Source organism: Camelus ferus, chromosome 9, assembly GCF_009834535.1.
Source record: "Camelus ferus isolate YT-003-E chromosome 9, BCGSAC_Cfer_1.0, whole genome shotgun sequence".
Classification (NCBI taxonomy): domain Eukaryota; kingdom Metazoa; phylum Chordata; class Mammalia; order Artiodactyla; family Camelidae; genus Camelus; species Camelus ferus.
Genome location: NC_045704.1, coordinates 50,509,201 through 50,534,113, shown reverse-complemented (window position 1 = coordinate 50,534,113; position 24,913 = coordinate 50,509,201). Strand labels below are relative to the sequence as shown.

The window sequence follows — 24,913 nt, the reverse complement described above, 5'->3', positions numbered from 1 at the left end:
TCTATTCCCCCATAACTATTATTCTGGTTAATAAGAACCACCAGTGTTGAAACCAAATTTAAAAGAAAATTGGAATCGAGTTCCTCTAAGAAGAGATAATCTTATTAACTCAAGTATTCATTTATTAAGCAAATATTAATTTGGGGGTTATGCATAAAGTTTTATGGAGAAGGGACAGAGAGATAATGAAATCTTTCAAACCCATATGCTTTGCCTGTGGGGATACACTTATTACCTGCTGTGATGTCACTGGATAATTTTCCTGGATGGTAGAAATTCAGCTTAAGTTTTCCATCATTAAGAAAAAGGAGGAGACCCCCTGAAACCAGCGGAAGCTCACAGAACAGCAGAAGCCCTGCCTTATTCCAGGTTCGAAATTGAAAAGTGGCAGAAACCTCGTCCTTCCTGGAAGAGCCTGGCAGTGCTAAGTAACTCCTGGGGCTCAGAAAAGTCACAGGCACAGACTGCAGTTGTGAACAGGAAAACGACACATTTCCCTGAGAATAAAGTAAAAGAAAAAGCTTTAAGAATAACACACATATCATATTAGTAATACAATCTGAAATAGTCACAGAGGTTGTGGATCAGTCTCTAACTACCCCTGATTTAAAGCAACAACAAAAATTGTCATCAACATGGGTATTCAAAACCTTGCCATGTCTTAAAGGTTCTTCAAATCCAGAGATATTAGGGTCAGGCAAATCTTCTCCTGGGAGTTTTGGGTGAAATTTTCTCCCCATCTCTCAGCTTTCATAAACACATCTAACTCAATGTAACTGAATTCACTAAAAACTTATTTAAAACAATTATTCATGGTTTAGTTGGTTTTCTGTTGTCACTTTTTTCACCCTTTTGCTGCCTTTGGCTTGTAACCCACCCCATAACATAACGAATATTAATGAGCTACCCATTTTCCTTCCATATTTTTTCATAATTTTCTCTGATTCCATTGACATATATATGTATATATACACATATATATCTAGATATATGTTTAAATTAGGTGTTCAGTTATATGTACATACACATACACATAAATAAATGTTTTGAGTACATATATCTACACACTAGGCATTATATGTATTACAAAAACAGGAGCCATGTTTTACGCCCTTTATTGTATCATGATTTAATCATTAAGAAATATCTTATGGAAATTTCTTTGAGTTATCTGGCATAAGCTTAATTCCTACTTTTATTGATTGCATAATATTCTACTATGTGAATGTTTCAGTTGTTAGTCAACTGTTTTCTTATTAATGTGCATTCACTTTGCTTTCAGGTTTTGCCTCTCTTACCAATGCTGGAATAAATAACTCTGCAGGCTTCTCTTTGTGCTGGCATTTTCAGTCCTGCAGAACAGGGTTTGACATATAGAACTACTGTATCTACATGTTTTAATAAATATTTCCAGCATCTCCTCCCCTCTCCAAATAAAAGTTAAAATTCTCCACATTTCCAATAGTAGTATACAAAGATATGCTTTTCCCCACATCCTTGACAGCCATAGGTATTATATGTCCTTTAAATCTGCACAAATTTAATGACAAAATGACAAAATGATGTTTCATTCTTTTTTACTTTGTACTTACCTGATTAATAGTGAACCTGAGCATTTTTCATGAGTTTGTTGCTTTTTTGAACTTGCTTTCCCTAGAATGGTCTGTTCATAATCTCTGCCTATTTTTCATTTTTCTTTTCTTTTTTTTTTTAGGTTTAACATTGCACACTACGATGTACTATTGGCATTCTGTTTTTGAAGATTTTTATCTTTTTCTTATCATTATGCCCTTGTCATCAGATTTACATGTATTACTTCTCATCTAATGGTTTTAAAATAGATCTTCAAGATACACTAGAATTGTGTGAATTTTCATTAAAATATTGTGCATGAAAAATCATTTTACTATTAGGGTTAAATATATATTTATGGATTAAAAAATGTTAAGGTATGAACTATTTAGAAATAATTAGCATGTTCCTTAGCAGGCTTCAGAAATAAAGATAAATATTTTCATTTTTCCTGAAAATAATCTTTAACAAATTTTCTAAGCATAGATTTGAAAAGTCAATGAAATGACTTTATTTAAGAGAATACACACTGGAATTAAACCACAGGTCTTGGTTAAACGAAAACATTTAGCTATATTGTGATACTGCTAAAAGTGAATTAGCTTTCACTGCAGACAAATATCCTGTCCCAATAAATGAAATAACGAAAGCTGAGGAGTGAACTACACTGACCCGTAATGTAAAGGCAATTATAAGACTAACAAACCTGGTAAAAATGGAAACATTTACCAGCTGCATTTGGACAGCTGTCTACTACCCTGCAAGCAGCAAATCCTCTTGGCAATGAAGAGTGAGTGTTAGCTGCGTGAGCAGTTTCTGGAAACTCATTTTGCAATGAAACACTCACATCTATTTCTTTGTAATATTTTTCTTTTCTTTTTAAATTCTTTTCCCTTTTATTAAAAAAACCATCTAAAAATCTTGCTGGATGGTGTACTCATATAAATGCTATCAATTCACACAGATAATTAGGAATAAAATCTTTTGTAAACAGTAAACATTCCCACGTTGTGTGCTAGGTTTTGCTGACACAACATGAGCTAAAATTAACATATTTTGAATTTTGAACAATTACAGAAATGTATTCAAATGATAGTTATGTCTGCTTTTCTATCATCAAGCTCGTTAAGCTGGAAACCACATTTTCCCAGAATCACCTTTCTTGTCTGGTTCTGATTAAAAGTTAGCCAAAAAGGGGGCCGGTATGACATTTGAGTCAGGAGTGAAAGGTCGGCCATTTCACTCCGAAGTTTTTCTGTGTGATAAAGCACAGTGAAGGATGATCATGTAATGGAGCAGGACCCCATGGGGCCTTCCGGGGACAGGCCCCTCCCCCAAATCTCTGCTTGTAGCTCCTCTCTGAAGTACCCATATAACAGTAACCAAAGATGGCTTTCCTCATGCTGAAGCACATTCTAGCCTGACTCTGAACGGCACATGCTTCTCTCTTCCTTAGAGCATTCATCTTCCCTCTTAAGCAACCTTTGTTCCAGGCACAGAAATGTCCAGGGATATGACTTGTTAACTCCTGGTGCAGAAGACAAACACCAGACTAAGGCCCACTGGAGGAGGAGAACATGGTCTGATAACCAAAGAAACAGGAGGCCCCATCATTAGGTTTTCTTGACGCCAAAGCAGCCATGTCAGGGAGGAAAGAATGCAGCCCCTACACGTTCACAGGTGTTTATCAGAAGCTTTGTTCCTTGGACTCTCACTATAAAGGTCCTTGCTACTCCTCCCCAAATCGGGCTCGCGGTCTTAAGGCATTAGCCTGCTGTGACCCCCTTTGCCTGGCAAAGAAATAAAGCTGTTCTTTTCTGCTTCACCCAAAACTCTGTCTCCAGATCTCAGTTCAGTGTCGGGGCACAGAGGCCGGGATTCGGCAACAGTCACAGAGGGGCTGGTTTGTTCCAGCTTGTGATGGTTCTCTTTCACTCTGCTCCATCTCTTCTTCCAGACATCTGGCCTCCATTTTTCCCCGAGCCTGTGACAACTCTTAAGATCCAAGTCCTAAAAATAGATTCCTTGTTCTAAACTCACACTGGTGCTGCTTCCCTGACTGGACCCTGACCAACACTGTTGTATTTAAATTTGGCCGCACTTCCATATAATTAGAATACAATGCAGCCTGATCAGCATTGCTCTTGGGACAGATCGGCAGATGCAATATTGTAAGAGCCCGTTACTTTCTTTTATCAGTTATGATTGACCATGGCAAAATACAAGTTTTTCAAATGCTTTTCTAATATACATGGATGTTATGATTCCAGGAACTTGGTATGCTTCTTTAGAGAGTGTGTCAGTGAATATCTTATCAAGAAAATTACAAAGCAAAAGAAATTAGTCTCCTAGGACTAATAATATCACAACAAAATACATTAACAGCTGTACCAAAAAAAAATCTGCTTTACTTTATATAGAAATAAAATAATCATACCCTGTGAATTTTAAATTTTTTACATAGAATTAATTCCTTACATGCATGTTGCCAAGCAGAGAAATCTTTTTAAAGAAAAAGAGTAAATTTTAAAATATCGTATCAAGTGGAAATCCAGAAAGAAGCAAAATGTTTTGTGTGAAAAAGCCACATAGTTTTCCTCGTTCATTCACTGAAGACTTTCTTACCGTGACGATGATCTGTGGGTTTTGCTGCTTGGCCAAATCAATGATATCCACTCCATTGAAATAGAGATTTTCTAAACAGCCATGAAAATTTTTATGGGGGAATGACACAGATTTTCCAGGTGCTGGAATCCCTCCAAAGCTGATCTTAGAAAGAAAAATGGCATCAATAATATTGTTTAGTGATTTCCTGATAATTTGCTTAAATAATTATGATTAGCAATTATAGCTGTAATCATCACAGATAGATCAATTTTTCATTTTCCTACACTGCCGTATCATCAATTTCAAAAGGAGATTTTTAAAAAAATTAAGATGCAGATTTTTAAAAAAATTTATATACTTTCAGTTTTTATTTATATCAGAATTTGCTTATTCTTACAAGTTGCTAATCACACCTGATTTTGGTATTTATCAGTTGCTGAAGAAAAATACATCTTTATATCCATGGTAAACCTTGACTTCTTTAACAGTTGTAAATGATTATGATATTTTATTTTATATACACTTCTGGCATTGATACTTGTGCATTTGAATTGATTATTAATAAATTAATTAATCTATTTATTGCTACATTCTCTTCACAATAAATCTACACTGTGGTGCCCTGTATCCCCTCAGAATCATGGAACACACTCTACAGTTACTTGTGGTAATGAGATCTCTTCGTGGAGATTTCCCACATGTGGCCATTTGTGACTATACATTTCTCTATAATAGTAAATTAACATATTGGGAGAAAAATGACGTCTCAGTAGTGTATACCCAAAACCTGCTACTGTGAGTTAGGTCACCTAGAGGACCACTTCATCAGGACCTTGATTTACTCTGAAGGTGGGTTTTCTATACTGCATTTTCTTTCGTGTGGCTACACCACAGATACATCACAAAACCTGTATTAATCGAAAGGTAACCATCACACCTCATAATCAAGATGCAGGTAACTGAATTCTCCCTGGGCGTGGAAAAGATGCCTGTGCTCATCCACCGTAAAGTTGACTTGTTTGCCCAAGTGCTGGACAAGCACAGAATGCCAGTGCTGGTCGTCCAGCAGGCTGCCCAGGGTGAGGGTGATCGGGGTGTGTGTGGAGGGCAGCTTAGCTTCACCTTAGAAGAGAAAAAAATAAAGCACCATTATTCCCCATTTTAAAAAAAGGAAAAAAAAAGTTTCTTTTTTGTGGAGCAGAGTCTCTCATAATAACTGCAATCTCTTTCCAGGCACTCCTTCCAAAACACCAATCTGAATTTACCCGATGTTTGAATATAATATCCTCTCAACCTTGGTGTAATTTCTTCCACTGTTAATTCTTTTTATTAGTATTACCCATCATCACACACTCATTTACAATGTAAATTTTATCTTTGCTACAACCTCATTATTTTTACTACCTTCAGTATTTTTCAATGACCCATCCCCTTCATCATCATTTGAAAATAGCTGGGTAGTTCTATCAGCACTACATTAGAAACATCAAATGAGAGTCCTGTACAATTTTCAAATTAGGAACCATTTCTACCCAAAAGTGCAATAATGGCATTTACACATAAACTCTTGAATGTGGAAATAAGGCACCTTAATTGTTAAAAAGATAAGCTATAAAAGCATAAAGTTACTAAAGTGATATCTAAATGGCCAGATTTTTAAGACCAAATAGTTTTACCTGAATTAATAAGTAAAAAGAGTTTTCCTTTTCTTAATTCCAATGTGATGTGATCTCCACTTTGCCCTTCCCGGTGGAGTAGAATCCCATCACTCTGCATGGTTTTAAATTTCAAAGAAATTATATCCTTTCTGGGGCTCAGGGATTTTTGATCAAATCTGTAGAGAAGGGAACTTTTTCCATCAAGATCAACCACCTCTGATCCTAGAGACAAAGAAATTAAAAAAGTCACTCTAAGGATAAATACGCTTTTCACTAAAGCATTTTAAATGTACATATATAAAGAGAGCATTATACATACACCCGTACATGTGGTTCAGCTCAAGGCAATCATAGTAATGGAAAATAAAACAGCCAAACATCTTATTTCCTTCTTGATACCTGGGATTGATTCCATTCCAGTCTTTACACACCTATTTACAAAATGCATGATCCAGAAGTACATTGTGAAATGTATTCCTAATTCTCTTTTATATTATTAAAGACTGTTTCTCATTCCATAAGAAAAAAAATCAGGGAGAAGGTTATAATCAATATCCATAAAAGCACTTTGCATATTTCATGATCAACATTTTAATGATGTTCTTGAAATGTTGAAGTTAAATGGTTTTTGAGTTCCTAAAACACGGTTCTGAAATCTCACAATACTTTTCTATGTGCTATATATAAAAGAGATCCACATATAAATACATACACGTACCAGACTCATCAAATGCCTCCTCAAGTATATATTAAACTGCTCTTTGTGTTTTATTATTTGTATGGCTAACTAATGGTATTTAAGAGCAATGCTATCTTCTGTCTTCTCAAGGGCATTGTTGGAAAGATAGTCACTTAATGACATTATAAGGGCTGTTCTGCTGCATTTGTGTCACAACTGTGACACTGACAGGTTTTTCAGCTTTCTGACAGTGTCTTATCTACTCATTGTCAAGATCACTTTTATTCAGTTCATCTGAAAAAAAGATGTCATGTTATACTAGTAACATAACAGTACATCTGTCAAAATCAGTTGCACCCTGAGCAAGAGACACAAAAAAGAACCGATGATGCTCACAAAGCCTAGCAGTGTTTTCCACATTTCACAAGTCAAAGATTTTTTTAAAAGCAATTACCCTTGAGAGCGCATTTATGTAACAAATGAAGAGGTTAGGGAAACCCAATAAAATAGGAAGCTATTTTTCAACTGGTTAGGTGACTTCTCCCAGTCAACACAATGACATTACAGTTTACTCATCTTGTTTCATTCGACAAAATTATTACGTCTACTTGTGTGACCAAATATGCATTTCACTCAGATTATCATCATACCTAATGCAAACCATTTATATTTACCACCGCCCCCAATTTTTTTCAACTATTTTATGCAGCTATCTTTTGGAAATTCAGAGGTTTGATTTTTCCACATCTTGTTAATGTGCTTATAAAGAATTCATTCACCAAGTGCACATGAATAAACATTGCATTCTGTAGAAAGAATAATGTTAACTGAACAATTATTCCTTGTTATATAGCTGAATGAATGTGCATGGCAAAAACATAACTCTGTGTCAAATACAAATAATGTGTTCTATGATTATTAGATTACAATAAATTAAGAAAATTCCAATAAGACAGACTTTAAATGCTGACACATTTGGAGCAATGCAGTTATCTCTGAGTTAATGTATCGCTTAAAGGCAACCATCATTATAATGATTTTATTTCCGATAAAGTCTATTTTTGGAATTAGCTAGAGTTTTTTTCCTAATGAAGGTCTAGCCTGTGTTACTTTAGCCTTCTATTTCTTTTTTTCTCTCTTCTTCACTATTATTACATTATAATGGTCATATTAGCCTTTCATGGCACCTAAAGCCTTTGTGCTGGGAACATTTCCATCAGCCACACGGGACAGTGAAAAACATATTAGAGCAGTGGCGCCTAAAGCAGCGGGATACTGTTTCTGTCTCGTGTCTTACACAGAAGGCACGTGCCATTTTCTCTCACTCTTACCTATCATCTTCTTACTTCACAGGCACCACACTAAGTAACTGGATGCTTTCACTCAAGAAACACTTACTCAGCGCATCCTGTCGGAGGCACTGTGACGGATGCTGAGATAAAAAGAGGGATCAATACCAACATGGTCCCTGCCCTCAGGGAACTTACGTTCAGTGAAAATGGACAAGTAGCCAGTGAACAAATATGTCCATAAATCATTACAGATTGTAACAGGCATTCTGATCAAGAATAAAAGCAGCCTGGGGTCTCTTTAGTTAAGGTAGTTGGGGAAACTCAGTTCTCGGGATTAGAAACCTGAGGCTTAAGCAGATAGTAATCAATAATCTTCTTACTCTTCTCAGTCTTCAAGTCCCATGCTTGTCCCCATAAACTAGAACTGCTCTTATTATGTTAATTTCAAGAGGCCTAGACATTCTCTCCTTCACTGTCATGAAAGGAAGCTGTGAGGACGCTGACACACTCCAGTGGCAGTCAGAAACTCAGCTCCCAGAGGGAGGAGGGAGGAGTAAGGGGGCTGCCCTTGAAGAAGGGGGCCTGAAAGCAAGAAAGGAGCACAGGATAGGATTCCACAAACTCACCACAATCACATCACAGATTTCACAAGCATGTGGAAAATAATACTCTCTGGGGGGAGAGGCTAGATACAATTCAGAATGTGAATACAATGTCAGTACAGGAGAACTGCAAGTTACATGAGTGCAACACATGCACACGGATTCTTACAAAACAGCCAAATTCAGGATGGCTTCTGACAGCAATACTTTAGGTAGAAAACTCACTCATAACAGGTCTGATATAAGTCATTGTTATAAAAAGCTATTTACAAACTTATCTGATATATAAAAAGCATACAATTTTGAGCAATAATCACAAAACACTATGCTATGATACATAGTTAGTGATATAAAAATCTGGAACTATCTGAGAAAAACAATCTTTTGAGAGAGACACAGAGGGGGAGTGGGAGAGAAAGAATGTGAATTTAACATCAGCACCTAGTTCTCCAAGGATGCCAGTGGGAGAGAGAGGTATGTAGCCGCTCTTGAAAGTCATCTTACCACTGTTAGGAAAAATTGGAAAAACTGGAAATACATCAAAGGAATAACTTCATATCCTTTCAGTGTCATACTGGAGCTTTTTAAAAGAGGCCTGTCTAAAGATTATTTAATACTTGGTGAATTCACAAATGTCTGATTTTATTCTTTATTACTGATTAGGGCCAGACTCTAGGTTTTTACACGTTAATTTACAGAATTTTTTCCCCCAGTACAGATGTAAATAACTTTCATCTGGTAGAAAATATATTCCCAAAAGTTATGATTTTATTGCCCTGTTGAATATTAACCATTTGTGTACTTAACCTAGTAATAGTAATCCAACTTTCTTTCTTGGATTCCTATATCTACTCAGTCTCTTGAATTTTCTTTGAACTAGCTTTCATTCTTCAGATTCCTTCTTTAATAAATCAAATGCATCTTTAATATGTATTTATTCTATATTTGAATGAGAGCCATGCTTTCACATTTTTGAAGATTTTGCTTTTAAACTCACTACTAATTTAAAAGTGCAAATGGGCTTCACATAATTGACTGGGGAAAGCAACATTTCAAGTCTGAGCCATCACTGATAACGTTTAGGGTGAATTTGTTTTCACTATTTCACAAAGATTTTCAGATTTTCTAACTCTTGAAAGAGTACTGCCAAGCAAACACACGTTCACAAAAGAGTGAGTTCAGATGATTTGTAACAGTATTTCTTCATGTTGAAACTAACCTATAAAAGATCTAATATGAATATACACTATTAATAAAATTAATCCAACTCAATATTTATTTGTTTAGATAGGAACACTAAATTAAGCATCCAAAATAATATTAATATTTAAATTAACAGTCAATAACACATTTATTCCAATCTTCTGTCAAACACTTTTGGTAAAACAATCTTTTGTACACAGTCCAATTGTATACATAGGAAAAGTTGAAAAATACCCCATTATTAGAAAATGGACTATGGGAAAACCTGAAAATTAGAAGTTAACAAGATCTGTAACAGTGAAAGGTCTACAGTCCAAAGACACAGGAGGAGACATGTTACTTGATTGTAAGGGAGATTTATTTTTCTAATTGTAAATTTGTTCAGTAGTGTGCTTATGTTAACTGAGGTTATTATTTTTAAGTGGGTATTTATTTCATTGCTTTATCGCACTGACTTTCAAGAGAGTACTGAATAGCAGTGATAACAGTAACCATTCTTGTCTCATTCCTGATCTCAGGGGAAAACTTTCAATAATTCACCATTAAGTAGGATGCTTGCTGTTAAGTTCTTTGTAGATAACTTTTATCAGATTGAAGTGGTTCCTTTTGTTTCCTATCTTGTAAAGAGTTCTCATCATGAATTAGGTATTGAATTTTATCAAATATTGATATAGAATAAATTCAGATGACCATATTTTTTATTTTTTACTCTGTTAACATGGTGAATTATATTACTTGATTACCAAAAATGCTAAATTTGTATTCCTGGACGCAAATGTGCATGTTATGTTATCCTTATGCATCACTGTATTTGACTTGCTAATATTTTGTCTAAATTCTTTTACTTCTTTTTGCAAAAGAGATTGGCATATAATTGGGGTTATATTTTTAATGACTGGATTATCATCACTATGAATAATGTGGCCACCATGGGGAGGCCATGAATTCTAATTTTCTAGTAACAAGTTGCAAATTCTTTTGACACGTTCACCTCCTCTTACTCTAGTCCTCTTTTCAGCCATTTTTCATAATAAATTATAGTTTAGCCTAGTAATTAAGGCAACTAATCAGTGTGGATTTGACTATTCATTCTATCTTGGGCAAGGGTATGAGTTTTCTACTGTTGCTGTAACAAATGACCATGCCCTTGGTTCCATAAAACAACACAAATTTCTTATCTAACAATTTTGGGATTCAGAAGTCCTAAAATCAGGGTGTTGGCAAGGACTCCACTCTTGCCACTTTCTGTTTTTAGAGACCACTTGCATTCCTTGGTTTATGGCCCCTTCCTTCATGTACAAGACCAGCATCACAGCATCTTCAAATTTCTCTCTCTCATTCTCTCTCGTTTCTGCATTCCTAGTCACAGCTTCTTTTCTGACCCTCTCATCTCTCCCTTATTAAGACCCCTGTGATTATACTGGGTCCAGTAGGGCAATCCAGGACAATCTCCCCAACCCAAGATCCTTAACTTACTCCAGCTACACTTTTTAAAAACCTGAACTTGATCAATGTTATGGTTTTAACTAAGTGCTTCTATATTAAAGATATTAAGCACCTGCCTATCACACACACAAAAAAAGATCCTTAACTTACTGACAACTGTGAAGTCTCTTTGTTGTGTAATGTGACGTATTTATGGTCAAAGGGAGTTACTCTATCATAGCAAATTACTTACTCTCTTTGCCTCTTTGTCCCTGTTCCTGCATTTGTAACATGTGAATACTAATAGTATATTCTTGTTTTTATTGAAGTATGGTTGATTTTCAGTATTATGTTAATAACAGTATATTCTTCATAGGATTGTTGGATGAATGCATACCTACATAATTTTTGAAGTTGCTGGCACATAATTAGAATTCAATAAATGTTAACTACTAGTAATGCTAATGTTGTTATTTATTATTAGAATGTTGGGCAGGGAAAAGGGTATAGCAAAAGTAGTTTAATAAATACACTTGGTGTGTTTGTTTTTTTAAAGTGGACTCTTTAAAAAATAATGAATTTCTGAAGTGCACAAGAAATGCTCAATTACCAATGTCATTGCCAGGTTATGCAGCAAGAATGATTTTGAGCCATCTGCGGGTTCTGTGGCTTTTTCTCTGTCTGTCAGCAAATGCCTGCGCTGACTCACCACGGCAATTGTCAGTGACCTGAATCCCCCTCGGTGAATACCTCCACCTCAGATCTTCTCATTTACAGCAGGAATCAGGGAAAGAAGAGGCCCACAAAGACTGCAGGCCTACTCCTGTATCAGTGCTCCCTGTGACTCCATAAATCAGCTAAAGAAAGCCTGCTTGATTCACATGATTCAGAAATACAATCTCCTATAGAATGAAGTCTTCTGATAGAAAATATTCAGATTTCTTTCAGGGAGCTATGTCAGAAGTGGACTGCTGAAACACATACTCTGTGCTCCTTCCTGCCACACATATTTATGGAGACCTTTCTGCGAACACAGTGGAAGACACAGCAATGCATAAAACCAAGTGCATTTTTTTTCAGGAGCTTATAGTCTAGCGGGGGTGTGGGGGGACACATGTCCCTGAGTTGTGATTATTCATGCCGGTGCTCAGAGCTTCGCTTCTGTATCAGGGCTGGCTCCCGAATGACTTCTAACATGTGTAGCGGGAGCTGAACCTCTCAGCCTCAGAGAAGGATGTTAACTAAATTGCAGAGATGCTTCACCTCTGTGAGCAGCAAACTGTTTTTCTACCGCTGCATATTTCACGTGCAAACACACTCATCATTGTAATGTCTTCCACTTAACCCAGCATTCCTCCCTCCCCCCGCTTCCTACTCCACTCCAGAAGTTTGAGGCTTCTTCAGTTGTGAGGGGTTGCCATTTGAAAAAGCAATGTCTTCCCCACCCTACAAGTGAGTTACTAGGAAAAACATATCCAGGAGCATGGTTTCTCAAATTGTGCTCCATGGTCCTACCATGTTACAAGCAGCTAAGCAGAGTCTCCTGTGGTTTCCATAAACATTCAACATCCTGGGCTCTGCCTGATGTCCACTAATTTAGAATCTCTGGGAGCTGTCTCAGGAATACAGGATCCTGAGTGATTCTGAGGCAGACGACAGCATGAGGGTTATTCGACAAGAACGAGTACCTTACAGAAAACTGTTCTCTGAAAATGAACAACCTCATTGCATATTGAATTGTACTATGGAAAACAAAATTGTTTTATTTATTTCTATCTTAGGTGGTACTTGCAGAAAATCATGGAGGTGGTAGCGACTTGTCTCAGAAAGATGTTTCAGGGAGAAATGGATTCTGTGAGTTAAACCATGAATCATCACCCTATTGATGAGGTTGGTTAACTAAGAAACTTAAAAAGAGAAAAACTGGAATAGAAAATGCATGAACTGAAGAACAAATCATTAAAAAACAGAACGTTGACTTCACTGAAGGTCATGAAAGAGTTCTTGAAAAAGACACAAGAGTCTTCTAATAATTCTTTGGGAATCACCCTAGAAACATAAACAAAAAAAGAGTGCTACCACTGGAGAGAAGAGCTATGGGCCAAACTCTTCTTGTCTAAATTGAATTCAGTCTTAAACACCGATCATACTGCCTCTTTATTGGAAAATTACTACCTATGAATCACCAAACAAAGTGAGGTCCAATTTTGACTTCTAAGAAACATTAATCAGACTGAGTCACCGTTAAACTATTATATAGTGAAATATGAAAGCTACAGCATGATGTATAGGCACTTGAGATCTGCATTACAGAACTGGGTTTTAAAGAGATGGAGAGGACAGACCATGCACTCGAGAAATCAACAGGAAATAGGTTGTTCTATTTTTGCACAGTAGCATAAGAGAACACAGGATGATTTAAGGGACTCAACTTTAAAACAACTAAAATTAATACAATAAAAAGGAAGAAGGCACAGGATCAAGTGCTGTATATAACCACAGGGAAAAGGTGACTTTACCATCATGGTTTTAAATAGACTGAGTTAAGGTCAGTGTCAACACTCCAGGAGGTTATGGGAGCAAACACGATCAGGCACTAACGTATCAATCTAAATTAACCTTTTAAATCGATTTGAAATAGGTAACATTTACAACATCAAGGACACTTGAGTGTGTTGCTGGACTATGTTAAGTTGGGTTTCTTAACATTAGTAACTTTCATAATGTCACAGAAATCAATTAAATGCTGATTCTCAATTTCCTTATTTGGAATATGTGGAGAATAATTCCAACCTTTCATGCTACACAAAAAAGCTGTTGGTATCCAATGGAAATATCAAAATGCTCTGACATTTATTATTTAGTATATTATTATCATTTTAATAGTAACAGCTTTGAAAATCTCGTATGTTCATTTCAGAGATATCTCTCCTTTTGTCAATTGCTACTGCTTGAGTATAATAAGTTTGGATGTTTACAATATTTATTCATTTTTTTGGTTTATATCATGTCTAATCAGATATTTTTCTGAATTCATCCATTTAACAAATAGTTACTGAACGTTTTCTGTGCAAGTCCTACAGGAGGAGCTGGTGGTACAGTAAACACACTCTGTCCTCTTGGATCCTCTAGTTGTAAGGAAAAGAACGACACTGGGCAACTCACCCCATGTGAACAGATGTTTTCACAAATTGTAAGTGGAGCTTAAAGGAAGAGCACAGGGTTATATGAGAGCTCTGAGCAGAAAGATCTAAATTAGGTTGTTGATTAGGAATGACAGCTCTGAGGAAGTGATCTTTAAGCTGGCTAGATGACACCTATGAGAATGTCTAGGGTCAGGAGAGGAGGGGAAAGTGAGGTAACGAGGAAAGGGTGAGATGAACTAGGAGGGTGGGAGAGACTGCGGAGGGATAGATGGCATGGCAGGAACTCAGCAGAAGAGATCCACAGGGAAACGAACACTGGCAGATGACCTTGGCCCTGTGAAAGCTTGGCTCCAAGTTTTGCTGGGACAGGTCTATTTTGGTTTTGTCCTTAGTCCTAAGACATAACAATTGGTCCGCAGTTATGGTCTTTATTCCTAAGGCAGTACACTTTTGGCTTTTCAGTTAAAAGCCCAAAGTGTTTGTAACAAGTTTGTCTAAATTGGCAAGACTTGAACTCCAAAGGTGTCCTTCCCAGAACTAGGCAAATGCTGAATGAAGTCTTTAGGACTTTAATCTCCTGATGCATCGTGGGCATGCGCAGGTCAGGAATCAGGCAAGAATTTAAGAGGGATGTTTATGAAGGAGTCGGGGCTCTCCCTCTCTGACTCCATTCTTTTCAGTATTCCACCTAAATGTCAAGCCTCTTTGACAACCTTGAACTGTGACCTCTGTCTCCTCAGCCTAGTAAAATCTGGCTACTCTCTGCTCAAGCGTTATGATGTCATAAGGAGAAAGTCAGTTAAACGTGGACCTCTGGGAGTTTGCTTTCCATCTTTCAGGCATATAGTCTTCTCAAGTTTTTGCCTGGTTTGAGTTGAACTTCAAAACCCTGGACCAATTTTTAAAATATTTTTTTTATTCAGCAGTTATCATTGCTGTGGGCAGCAAGACAGTCCACTAAAAGCTACTCTGCTGTGACGGATACCTAAAAGCAAATAGTCTCTCTTCTTGTGAAGTTTTATAATTACTGACTTGGTCTATTAATTTATTTAGGATTGCAAAATGGGCATTTGCTAAGTCTGCTATTCCTTCTGTATTTCTCACCTGGAAGAGAACTTTAAAGAGAAATCCCCTCTTGTCTTCTATTTGGGCTTCTACCTGATTACCCTGAGGTAGAGATTACATAGGAAAAGTAGGATAAATGCTTCATGCTCTTCCTTCACTTAATAGTTTTCAAAATAATGAGTTGATCCCTTAATATCTCTCAGAGGTGACCAATGAGTTTTTTTTTTTTAGTAAAGCATGAACCTGTTCATTTAAGTATATTTAACACATTTTATGTAGTTACTATCTTTATTGATGCTAAAACATTTCCATCTTGGGTCAGTGAGAGCCTCCTCAGTTGGCTCTGAGTTCTTTTGACATAATCCTGGTAGATTTTCATAGTTCCCTTATCTTCTGGTATTATAATATCTAACCTTATTTTAAGTTTAACATAAACTCACTTAGGATCAAGTTAAAATATTAAGACTATAAACTTGCAAAGAATTAGAATTTATCCTCTTTGATTTAAGATGGACCAGAATCTACCTTCTTTTTAAACTCTGACATAAAACGGGAATCCTCAGTGCTCGCTTTGGCAGCACATATACTAAAATTGGAATGATACAGAGAAGATTAACATGGCCCCTGCGCAAGGATGACACGCAAATTCGTGAAGCGTTCCATATCTTTTGACAATGTATATATATATATATATATGTTCATGTATAACTGAAAAATTGTGCTCTACACTGGAATTTGATACAACATTGTAAAATGATTATAAATCAATAAAAAATGTTAAAAAAAAAAACAAAACGGGATTCCTCAGGTATAGTATTAGCTGATAAACAATCTGAGAACAGGGTTGTATTTAAAGCACCTTGTCAGGATTTGAGCATTTAGCATATTGGAGTTGCTCAGTAAGTAGGCACTGGATTCAGTCACAACTATTCTGGAGAGAACATCTAACAAACTCCCTGCTTTTCATCTTTCCCCTAAGCGGGCACGTGGTGTGAGAGCAGCATCCTGAGGAGACAGAAGACTGTTACTTAGTTTTCTCTCAGGGTTTTTTCACCCATGTGAATATTTGCAATTCTCATGCTCTTTTCTTACATTTCCTATTCAAATATTTTCTGTATGGAAATCTCCTGATGTAAGTGGTTTCAACTTCAAGATTTTTTACATTGTGAAATGCACATTCTTTACTTTTTAAACTACACACGAGTTCTGTAATTACTGACTTGTTTCCATTTATTAAACACAATCCATAATTTTCTCTTAAAACGGTCTGCATTTAAGCAAATAAACACAACAGCTTAACACTTCTGTACATTTCTTCTCTTCCAGTTTTCTCACTCAGTTCTTTGTGGGTTCGATGCCTGATCATTAACAGGCTGAATGTGCCGCTAGCATGATAGGAAAAGGCTTCCCCAGGTTCCTCAAACCTGCCTCCAGTCATCCATTTATCTATTCAGAAGACTAATGCCAAAAAAAAGGAACATCTGGTTACAACAGAGCCTAACGTGTGCATGATACGATCGGGAGCAGGACAGCTGTTCCAGGAGCCGGTGGAAACGTCCTCTGACCTAAGCAGGAGGTCCTTGAGAAGTTGTCAGAAACAGTGATTCCTATGCCAAGAAAAGACAATGAGTAAAAGAATTATCGAGGCAGAGGGATGAAGGCTGGGTGTGTGGCGATCGCCCTACGAACTGCACAAAGATCCTAAAACCAGAAAAATCCTGAAATCGAGGCATGTCAAAGAAACTGAAATTAGTTCACTGAGGCCAGGCAGTGGGATGTGCTTATTCTGCTGAGGATGAGGAAGGAGGGGTCACGGACTGCAAAATGAGAATGTTTATGCAAGAATGAGAGAAAAGAAATTTAGGATTTATACTCAGGGCAATCGCCTCAGCAGCTCATCCGCAATTAAACATTACCTCCTGCGGCTTAACTGCCACTTCCCAGGGACTTCTCACACACTCACGTCCATCGAGTTCTCTTCCCTTTTTGCTTTTGTTTACTATTGTTTATCCTTTGGGACACAGTAAGCGGAGTAATATTTCTTTAACATCAAACATGTCCTTGTCTTCTTCTTTCTTCCACAAGTTACTTTCTTACATGCACCTCCTGTCTAGATCTATAAACATGGTCACAGTTGTAATGGCCAAGACATCTGAAATTTATACTTTCCCTTTGAACCCATAAAATTTAGCTTCTGTTTCTCTCATTACTCAGGAAAACAACTTCAGGTTTACCGACATAAAAGTAGAACATGCTCTTTGATATGGATTTTCCGTTCACCTGATGCTCCTTTATAACAAGTTACTGCCCTAACTCATTGAGAGAGAGGGTAATAAAACTATGTGTGGTTCTCACAACAGCTTCTTTCCCAGCAATATTCGCAGAACCCGCCTGCACCTGTAACTTCAGCCAACACACACGTTAGGCACAGGGCGGGGAGGGTCCTGGCATAAAAAAGCACCCTATCTGAACCTGAAAGACACTATAAAGGGCCTGCTTTAGTTATGATAAAATGCATTTCTGTTTTTCAAAGACATGAGTAGTTGTTCAAACACAGCACTTTAAACTTTTACTATCAACAGTAAGTGGAAATGTGATTTAATAACAATAATGATATTTTATAGGTTTCAATTCTATATCTTCAACCCAGAGGGTGTAGTGTTCCAATCTTCCATATTTCACAGGCACTTGAACTCAACGAGTCAACAATGGAATTAATTCTCTCTCTGGCTCCCTTCCAGAGCTTACTTATTTTCCAGTGCCCCCTCCCAATAGAGGACACCACCTTCCAGATAGCTGCTCAAATCTGATAACTCAGTGCTAAATATTAAAAGACTAATATTCTGCAAGGCTGATGCTATGAGTAGGTGGAAAATATGAGTGCTGACTATGGTGTAATTGAGGAGTTACAGTCAATTTGATCAAATACATTCCCACAGGCATTCACAACCAACCCAGTATGAGGTTATTTTAGGTCATCTATGAGAGTATTTTTCTATTAAGTGTATTAGTTTTCTCTTTTATCCATGATTATCCAACAGCCATTTTACACTGAATTCTGCTGTATCGTTCTACCACATGTGTTTATGTTTGAGTGCCAAATGTTGGCTCCCAGTATTGCTCCCTCAACCATGGGCCTGTGAAAGGAGGCTGACTAAACGCATGGACGATGTGCTTACTCCAAGAGACAGCAAGTGAAGTCACAGCAAGAAGCATGTGCCGCGGGGGCTGCAGACCAATGAAAGCGCGGGATGACAGGAATCCGGGCTGTCACCCAGCACATGGCAGCAGAGAGCTCAGCATCGGGAGCCTGAACCTCAGCAGTCACTTTCCCAGGGACGTTAGGACTGGTGCGTCAGTGTCGGCAAAACGGCGTCAATAGCCTGTGAGACTGATGCTGAATTTACATACTAGATGGAATGTGTACTAAGTGTGTGCTGCTGGGAAAACTGCTTGATATTTCTGTGACTCTACTAGATGGGTGATTTTTAGAATTAAATTAGAATGCCCATAAAAAACTGTTATCTCACACAGAATAAGTGCTCAAAACCGCTCGCTATTACTATACTGTGATAAATACATATTTTGCAAGGTGGATGCTCTCAATCAGTAGAAAATGTAACTATAAATACGAATCATCTTGGAGTTGGTTTTGCTGATTGTCCACTGCATGGCGTGGGCTTGCTAAAACTCTGTAATCCAAAGACAAATAAGGCTCACTGTCCAGATTCTGTGTTCCAGAACTGCAATTCTGGTGGGATCTTTTTTTCTTAAGGATGATTTTATTCAAGTGGGATCCTTGTAAAAAGAGGAGATAACACATACCAGGAGCAGCTAAGCTGAATTGCGGAAGCCAAGGAAGCAGGAAGTTAGGCAGATGGTGAGAAGCCAGCGGCCCGTGGCTCATCACTGACTCAGCCGCTGGAGGAGGCATGAGCCGGAGATGGGCCTCTGGAGTCTGGCAGACTTGGCTGCAAACCCAGCCCTGTTGATTCCTATCTGGGCGGCTGGAGCAAGTCATACAGCCTCAAAGTCGACTCTCTAAGCTGTAGCTTCCTCGTTTGCAAAGTAGGGGAATGGAATAGTTAGTTCTCTTACAATATTTACCCGGGCTTTGCATGGAATTATAAACCAACTGTTTAATATGGGTGTCAGGCATATAAAAAGCACTCAAGAAAGATTACTTACGTCTAGAATTATAAAAATTCACCCTATCAACATCAGTGCTATTGCTATTATTATGATTACTATTGATATTACTACCGTTACTACATTCTGTCAACGTGGTTTCTCTGTCTGAGTGGAGACAACTACCACAAGCTGTCTGCCCTCCCTCTGACATGCCTTCCTTTAATGTAAATAAAGTGAACCTGAAAAAGTGATGAACTATGTGTGTGCAAAAAGCTTTAGTGGCTAAAAAAAAAAAATAAATAAAGGTTTACTAGCAGAATAAGGGTATAGTGGAATTGAACAGGTCTGGGTTCTTTTCCGGATTCTCCTCTGGACTAGTTATGAGACGCCAGGCAAATTACTGACTCTCTCCAAACCTCAGACTGCTCGTCTGATAACCGTAGATCATGTTAACTAACTCATTGTTCTATAATAAAAGAGCATCTGACAGGATGGTATGGCTTGAGGTGGGCTATCAATAACCGTTAAGTCCCTGTCCCACAAAAAGACATAATAAAATGCTTCATTAAGAGGAGACTAAGTGAAATCTGTGGTTTCTACCTTTTTTTCTGTGAAAGTGTTTCAAACACATTTTACATTTTGGCAGGGGTCTTTACCTTCTGTAGGAATCTATGCTCAGGGCATAGCATATTTATAAGTGCGTTACACAGCGTATTATTTTTAGTCTAGAGAGAAAAACATTCTTTGGTCTCATAACAGATGACCGGTTATACTTAATGGATCACTGTCTCTTTTATTAAATTTAGGGTGCTTTAATGAAACCTCATCAAATATAGTCCATGGGGGGAAAGTTCTGATATTTTAAAGCTAGTATCTAGTCAATAATATCAGATTTGGACACAGGGATTCACATATATAAACATATATCTATGTCTGTTTATCAACTTGTCTATCTATGAAATGCTTCCATTTCTGATATAAAATAGAGCAGCTAAAAACTTAAGTAAATATTGGCATGTCTGGGGCACAAATAAAAAAGCTTTCTGCAAAAATCACTCCTGTTTTTATGTCTCTTTGCATTGCTCTAAAGTCAATTTCAGTGTACAGTTGGCGTTTAAAACATCTCCTCTGATATCTATTTCACCGTGTTGGATAAACAAACACTTACTATATGCGCAGCCAAACACCTCAATTCGCATTCCAATTCTGCCCTTGGGGTTCCACTCTAAAGGGATGAAGCGCAGAAATCTGGCTTTGATAGAAGGCTGGAGTCTGTAGTACACAACACTGTCTGCATTTGCATTTCCTGAAAATCCCTAGAAGAAAAGAGAAGAAAATCAGCGTATCTGGAGAATATTCGTCTCACTTTGTCCCCTGTAACACCAATAAGCAATGTTGGATTTGCTTTTTTGCTACAAAATGGCTACCTTCTTTAAGAAAATCACATTATTAACAGTTATGCCATGATGTGTTTCCATCCGCAGAAGTTACTATTGTCTAAACTTTCTATATCGAGTAATTTAAATTCCACCATCCTTGTTAAGGCATCTTTCAACTAAGATACCCTCAGTAAAGTGTGTTTCTATTAAGTGCAGATGAAACTTAAAAGTTATTAACATTAGGAACCATGCAAAATATTGAGAGAATCTTCTCCCAGTACTCAAAAACTAGGTCTGATTTAGCACAGAAGTTGCTCACATCGTCAATGAATGAGGAAGGTTAAGACATGTTTCTATAGTTTTACTTTCTCATCTTAATAACATAAAAGTATCACCTGACATTCAAATCAGAACTACATTCTGTTAACAGGTTGTTAAATTTCATTCACCACACAGTGAATAATTGATATTTAATTTTTATTTCTTCTTCCCCTCCTCCTCCTTTCTTTTTTGAACTGTAACCATCAGCATATGGCAGGACAAAATAAGGGATGATGCTACTGCCTATTTGCTTCGTGACAGGCCCCCTGACCATGACTGGATCAACAAAGAAGGTCACCCTTCTCATGTAGGTCACATGAGACAAAGCAAATATTTTAGGAATACCAATACCCAGGGAGTCTATTCATTTGCCTCTTTTACTTTCTACTTCACTTTAGTAGCATTTACCAAGATATTTCCTAATACAGTGAAAGAAAGGAGTTGGGTTTCTCATAGTCATACTAATTTGGTTTGTTTCCCTTTATCAGTCAACACTCTACCCACTGCCCCCAACCCGCCCCAGACCTCACACACCCTATCTTCAGGCTCACACACCACAGGCAGCTCTGGATTGGTGCCTTCAAATTATATCCCAAATCTGGGCATCTCGCTTTATCTCCGCTATGACCACCTAGTTCAACAGATTATCATCTCATCAGAACCATCTAGGCCTCTTATCTTTTCCATCCTCATCCAAATCCCTAATCTCTTCCCCTCTGAGCAGTCAGTAAGATTTTTATAGGTAAAGTAAACCGTTACCTCCATTGCTGCCTTTACCGCTTAAAACAAAACCCAGTCTCCTTACCAAACATACACAGTCTTCGGCAACATCCTCCATGATCCTTTAACTGTACAGGGCCTCCTTGTGGAAGCCAAGCTCAGCCCTGCTTTCAGAGGCCTTTGAAGCAGCTGTTAACTCAGCTCTGAAAGTCCTTCCCTCAAGCTCTTTGCGCAATCAGCTCCTCTGGCCACCTCAGGCCTCGGTGAAAACACTACTACGGAAAACAGGCCCCTCCCGATCACAGCTTCGGAAGCAGTGTGCCTGGCACCCCACGTCTTTTCTTCCTGTTTTATTCTCTTCATGTCACTCATTATTTGGGGGTCTTCTTCATTATTTGTGTATAGTCTCCCCCTAGAAGACAAGCTCTGTTATAGCAGGGACCAGGGACCTTTACTGCCTTCCTTCCTTCTGGTACCTAGAACATGGCTTGGCTTAAAGTGGTTCTCAACAAAATATCTGTTGGATGTGTATGTTTTGAAAAGACTGGGCTTGAAAACAAAAAATAACAAAGTTCAACAGGTTTCTTGATTACAGTCTGTCTCAGAACATGTCAGATGAGGATGTACAGATGAGCACAGCAGCTCCTGAGGGAGGAGTAGTTATCCAGCATGTTTCAAACATGCTAGGCCCACATTCCTGTTGATATCTCCCAGGACATAAGTCGGAGGACGTTATTTAATCTCACAGATGTTTAGACGCTGATAACCAGACCCTTCTAGAATGTTCCATTCTATTCCACCAAAATTTCACACAGAGGGTTTGACAGGAAAGGTTAACTGTATTCTGCACTGCACTGCCCAATCCCCATCCCCAGTCCACCTCTAGGGCACCATGGTCTCCATCTGATGCCCATTTCTACCACCTCTGTCCTTAGAATGGCTGATGTAGGGCAGTTCCCATTAGGACAGTGTTTCCCAAACTTGGACTATACATTATGGCTCCCAGTGCTCAGACCCTGGGCACTGCTGTATGTGTGTGTGTCCTTGCAGGCTCCCCAAATCAGGGTAATGTGCCTCCAGGGTGGAGGATCTGGTTTACAGACATTCATCCTAATCAGACCTTCTTCCACTTCTGATTCTATTTTCCTGGGTACCACTGGCAGACTAATACAATACCTAATTATGATTTTTGCAGTGAACAGCTGGATGATGAATTCGATAACCCTCCAAAAGAGATCACATTTTTTCAAAATTAATGTAAGTTCACAGACTGAGATAGATGGCACTACAACGACCTCAGCATTTCATGGCACTGCAAGAAAAGATGCACGTGACAGTGACAGCAGACAGGTAACTGGAAAGAGGAAGTCTGTAAAAGGAAGCCTGTCACAGTTTACCTAGTCGATTTATGAGTTATTTGAATTTTTAGAACATAAAGAAGAAATGTAAATTACTTTGTGCAAGTAATAAAAACATCTGGGCACATTCAAAATTTTAAGTGATTATTTCTCACGAGGGACAAAAGTAATTGTGAGATGGGGGATATGGGATTTTTACTTGGCACATTTTACCCATGTCTGGATTTTTTTAATGAGCATGTATTAAGTTTATAAGAATTAGTAAAATAAAGTAAGACATAAGCATGGAAGTGTGTACAGTGATAGAACAGGCAGAAATATCACTTAGTGACATTCTGGGCACCTTAAATCATATTTTAATATCAACGTCATTGGGAAAACATGCACCATTACTACTACTTAAATATATTTAACTGAACCACAGTATTGGTATTGTTTTGATCCACTTGACATTTTTAATACATAAGATTACAAAGATTCTTCTGTGAAATTCAATATCTAGTGGGGATTTTTTTAGAATGTCTGTGAATGTGATATGGAATTGATATGTTACTTTATAAATGAAAAGTCCAAAGCAAATTACTGTTTCTAATGTAATTCCTTTGCCTAGGGGACTTTTCTCAATTTACTATGAAGATCGTTTTCATACCATCACAATTCATAAAAGAATACATGAGTTTAAATGTCTCATTCTCTTTTTTTAAAAAATAATTTTAGTATAAGAATGTTTATGTCTTCCCTTATATAATAGATTCTAAATTTTAGTGCATGTCAGAATTACCTGAGATGCTGTTTAGAAACACAGATTTCTAGGTCCTGCATCTCATGCACCAAATCTGAGGGAAAGGCCTTGGAATCTGCATTTCAATGAGGCCAACCTGATTCATCCTTTTGGTCTTTGGCCTGTTCTTTAAACATTCTTCCACCTTGGGGGTAAATCATGCTCTTTTTTTCTCTCTCTGTTTTATCTCAAAAATTTTCGGAGCAGGACAAGATTCTAAGAGAGGAGTTCACTAGGGCTAACTTCCAAAGAAAGAAGTAAGTACCAAAATGTCTTCTGTGTCACCAATCTAAATGTTTTCACTGTAAAAGTGTGCGTCTCAGCATCAGACACAGCAGAAACACATATTATGTAGCTTTACTATCTGCTTCAGCTCTGTGAAGTAGCCATTTTTGTACCCACTGTAAAACTGAGACTAATGAAAATTATAGAGGTTATGTGCCTAAAACCACATAGCTAGAAAGTGACAGAGTAAGGATTTTAATTCCAGTCTTTTCTGAATCAAAAGACCATAATTTAGCTAAGCCATCAAAAGGCTTCACTGTAACAGAACATGAAAGCAAACAACTCACCCCAGAGGAAACTTGATATTTTATCTGAGGCTTTTTTTCCTTTCTTTCATAATTTATATTTAAAATCTTTGACACATTGGAAAGTAGTGCAACTTAGATTATTGCTGAACTGGGACACAGCTCTACCAGTGGACTTTTATAGACAGAAGGATTGTTCTATTAATTTTACATCTCAAAATTATTGCAGTTGAATAAAAATAAAAGACAAATATTCAATCATCAACAGGAATCTTGCATATAAATGGCAATCTCCTAATAGATGCAGAATGCAAAAGAATGTGCCGTTAGATCATCAAATATATGAAATATCTACAAGTAAAATTAAGCTGATGTGTCTTACGTGATAAAAATCAAAAAGCCTTAATTGTATTTTTCTTTTCTTTGAGACCCAATGATTTTCAA

General features: G+C 37.5%; 1 protein-coding gene and 1 non-coding gene across 2 annotated transcripts in view; one reads left to right on the top strand and one right to left on the bottom strand.

Annotated features, from left to right (window-relative positions):
- Nucleotides 1–24,913, bottom strand: part of CNTNAP4 (contactin associated protein family member 4) — a 222,478-nt gene that overhangs the window by 83,694 nt on the left and 113,871 nt on the right. Inside the window, exons 4-8 of the mRNA XM_006193465.3 lie at nucleotides 20,549–20,696; nucleotides 5,856–6,059; nucleotides 5,117–5,301; nucleotides 4,198–4,341; nucleotides 236–497 (exon numbers count right to left, since the gene is read on the bottom strand). Of these exons, the coding sequence (XP_006193527.1) occupies nucleotides 236–497; nucleotides 4,198–4,341; nucleotides 5,117–5,301; nucleotides 5,856–6,059; nucleotides 20,549–20,696 (943 nt within the window). The remainder of the gene's footprint in view (nucleotides 1–235; nucleotides 498–4,197; nucleotides 4,342–5,116; nucleotides 5,302–5,855; nucleotides 6,060–20,548; nucleotides 20,697–24,913) is intronic.
- On the top strand, nucleotides 15,812–15,918 carry LOC116666162. Its single transcript, XR_004323007.1, has one exon. It is a non-coding gene; the product is annotated as a U6 spliceosomal RNA (small nuclear RNA).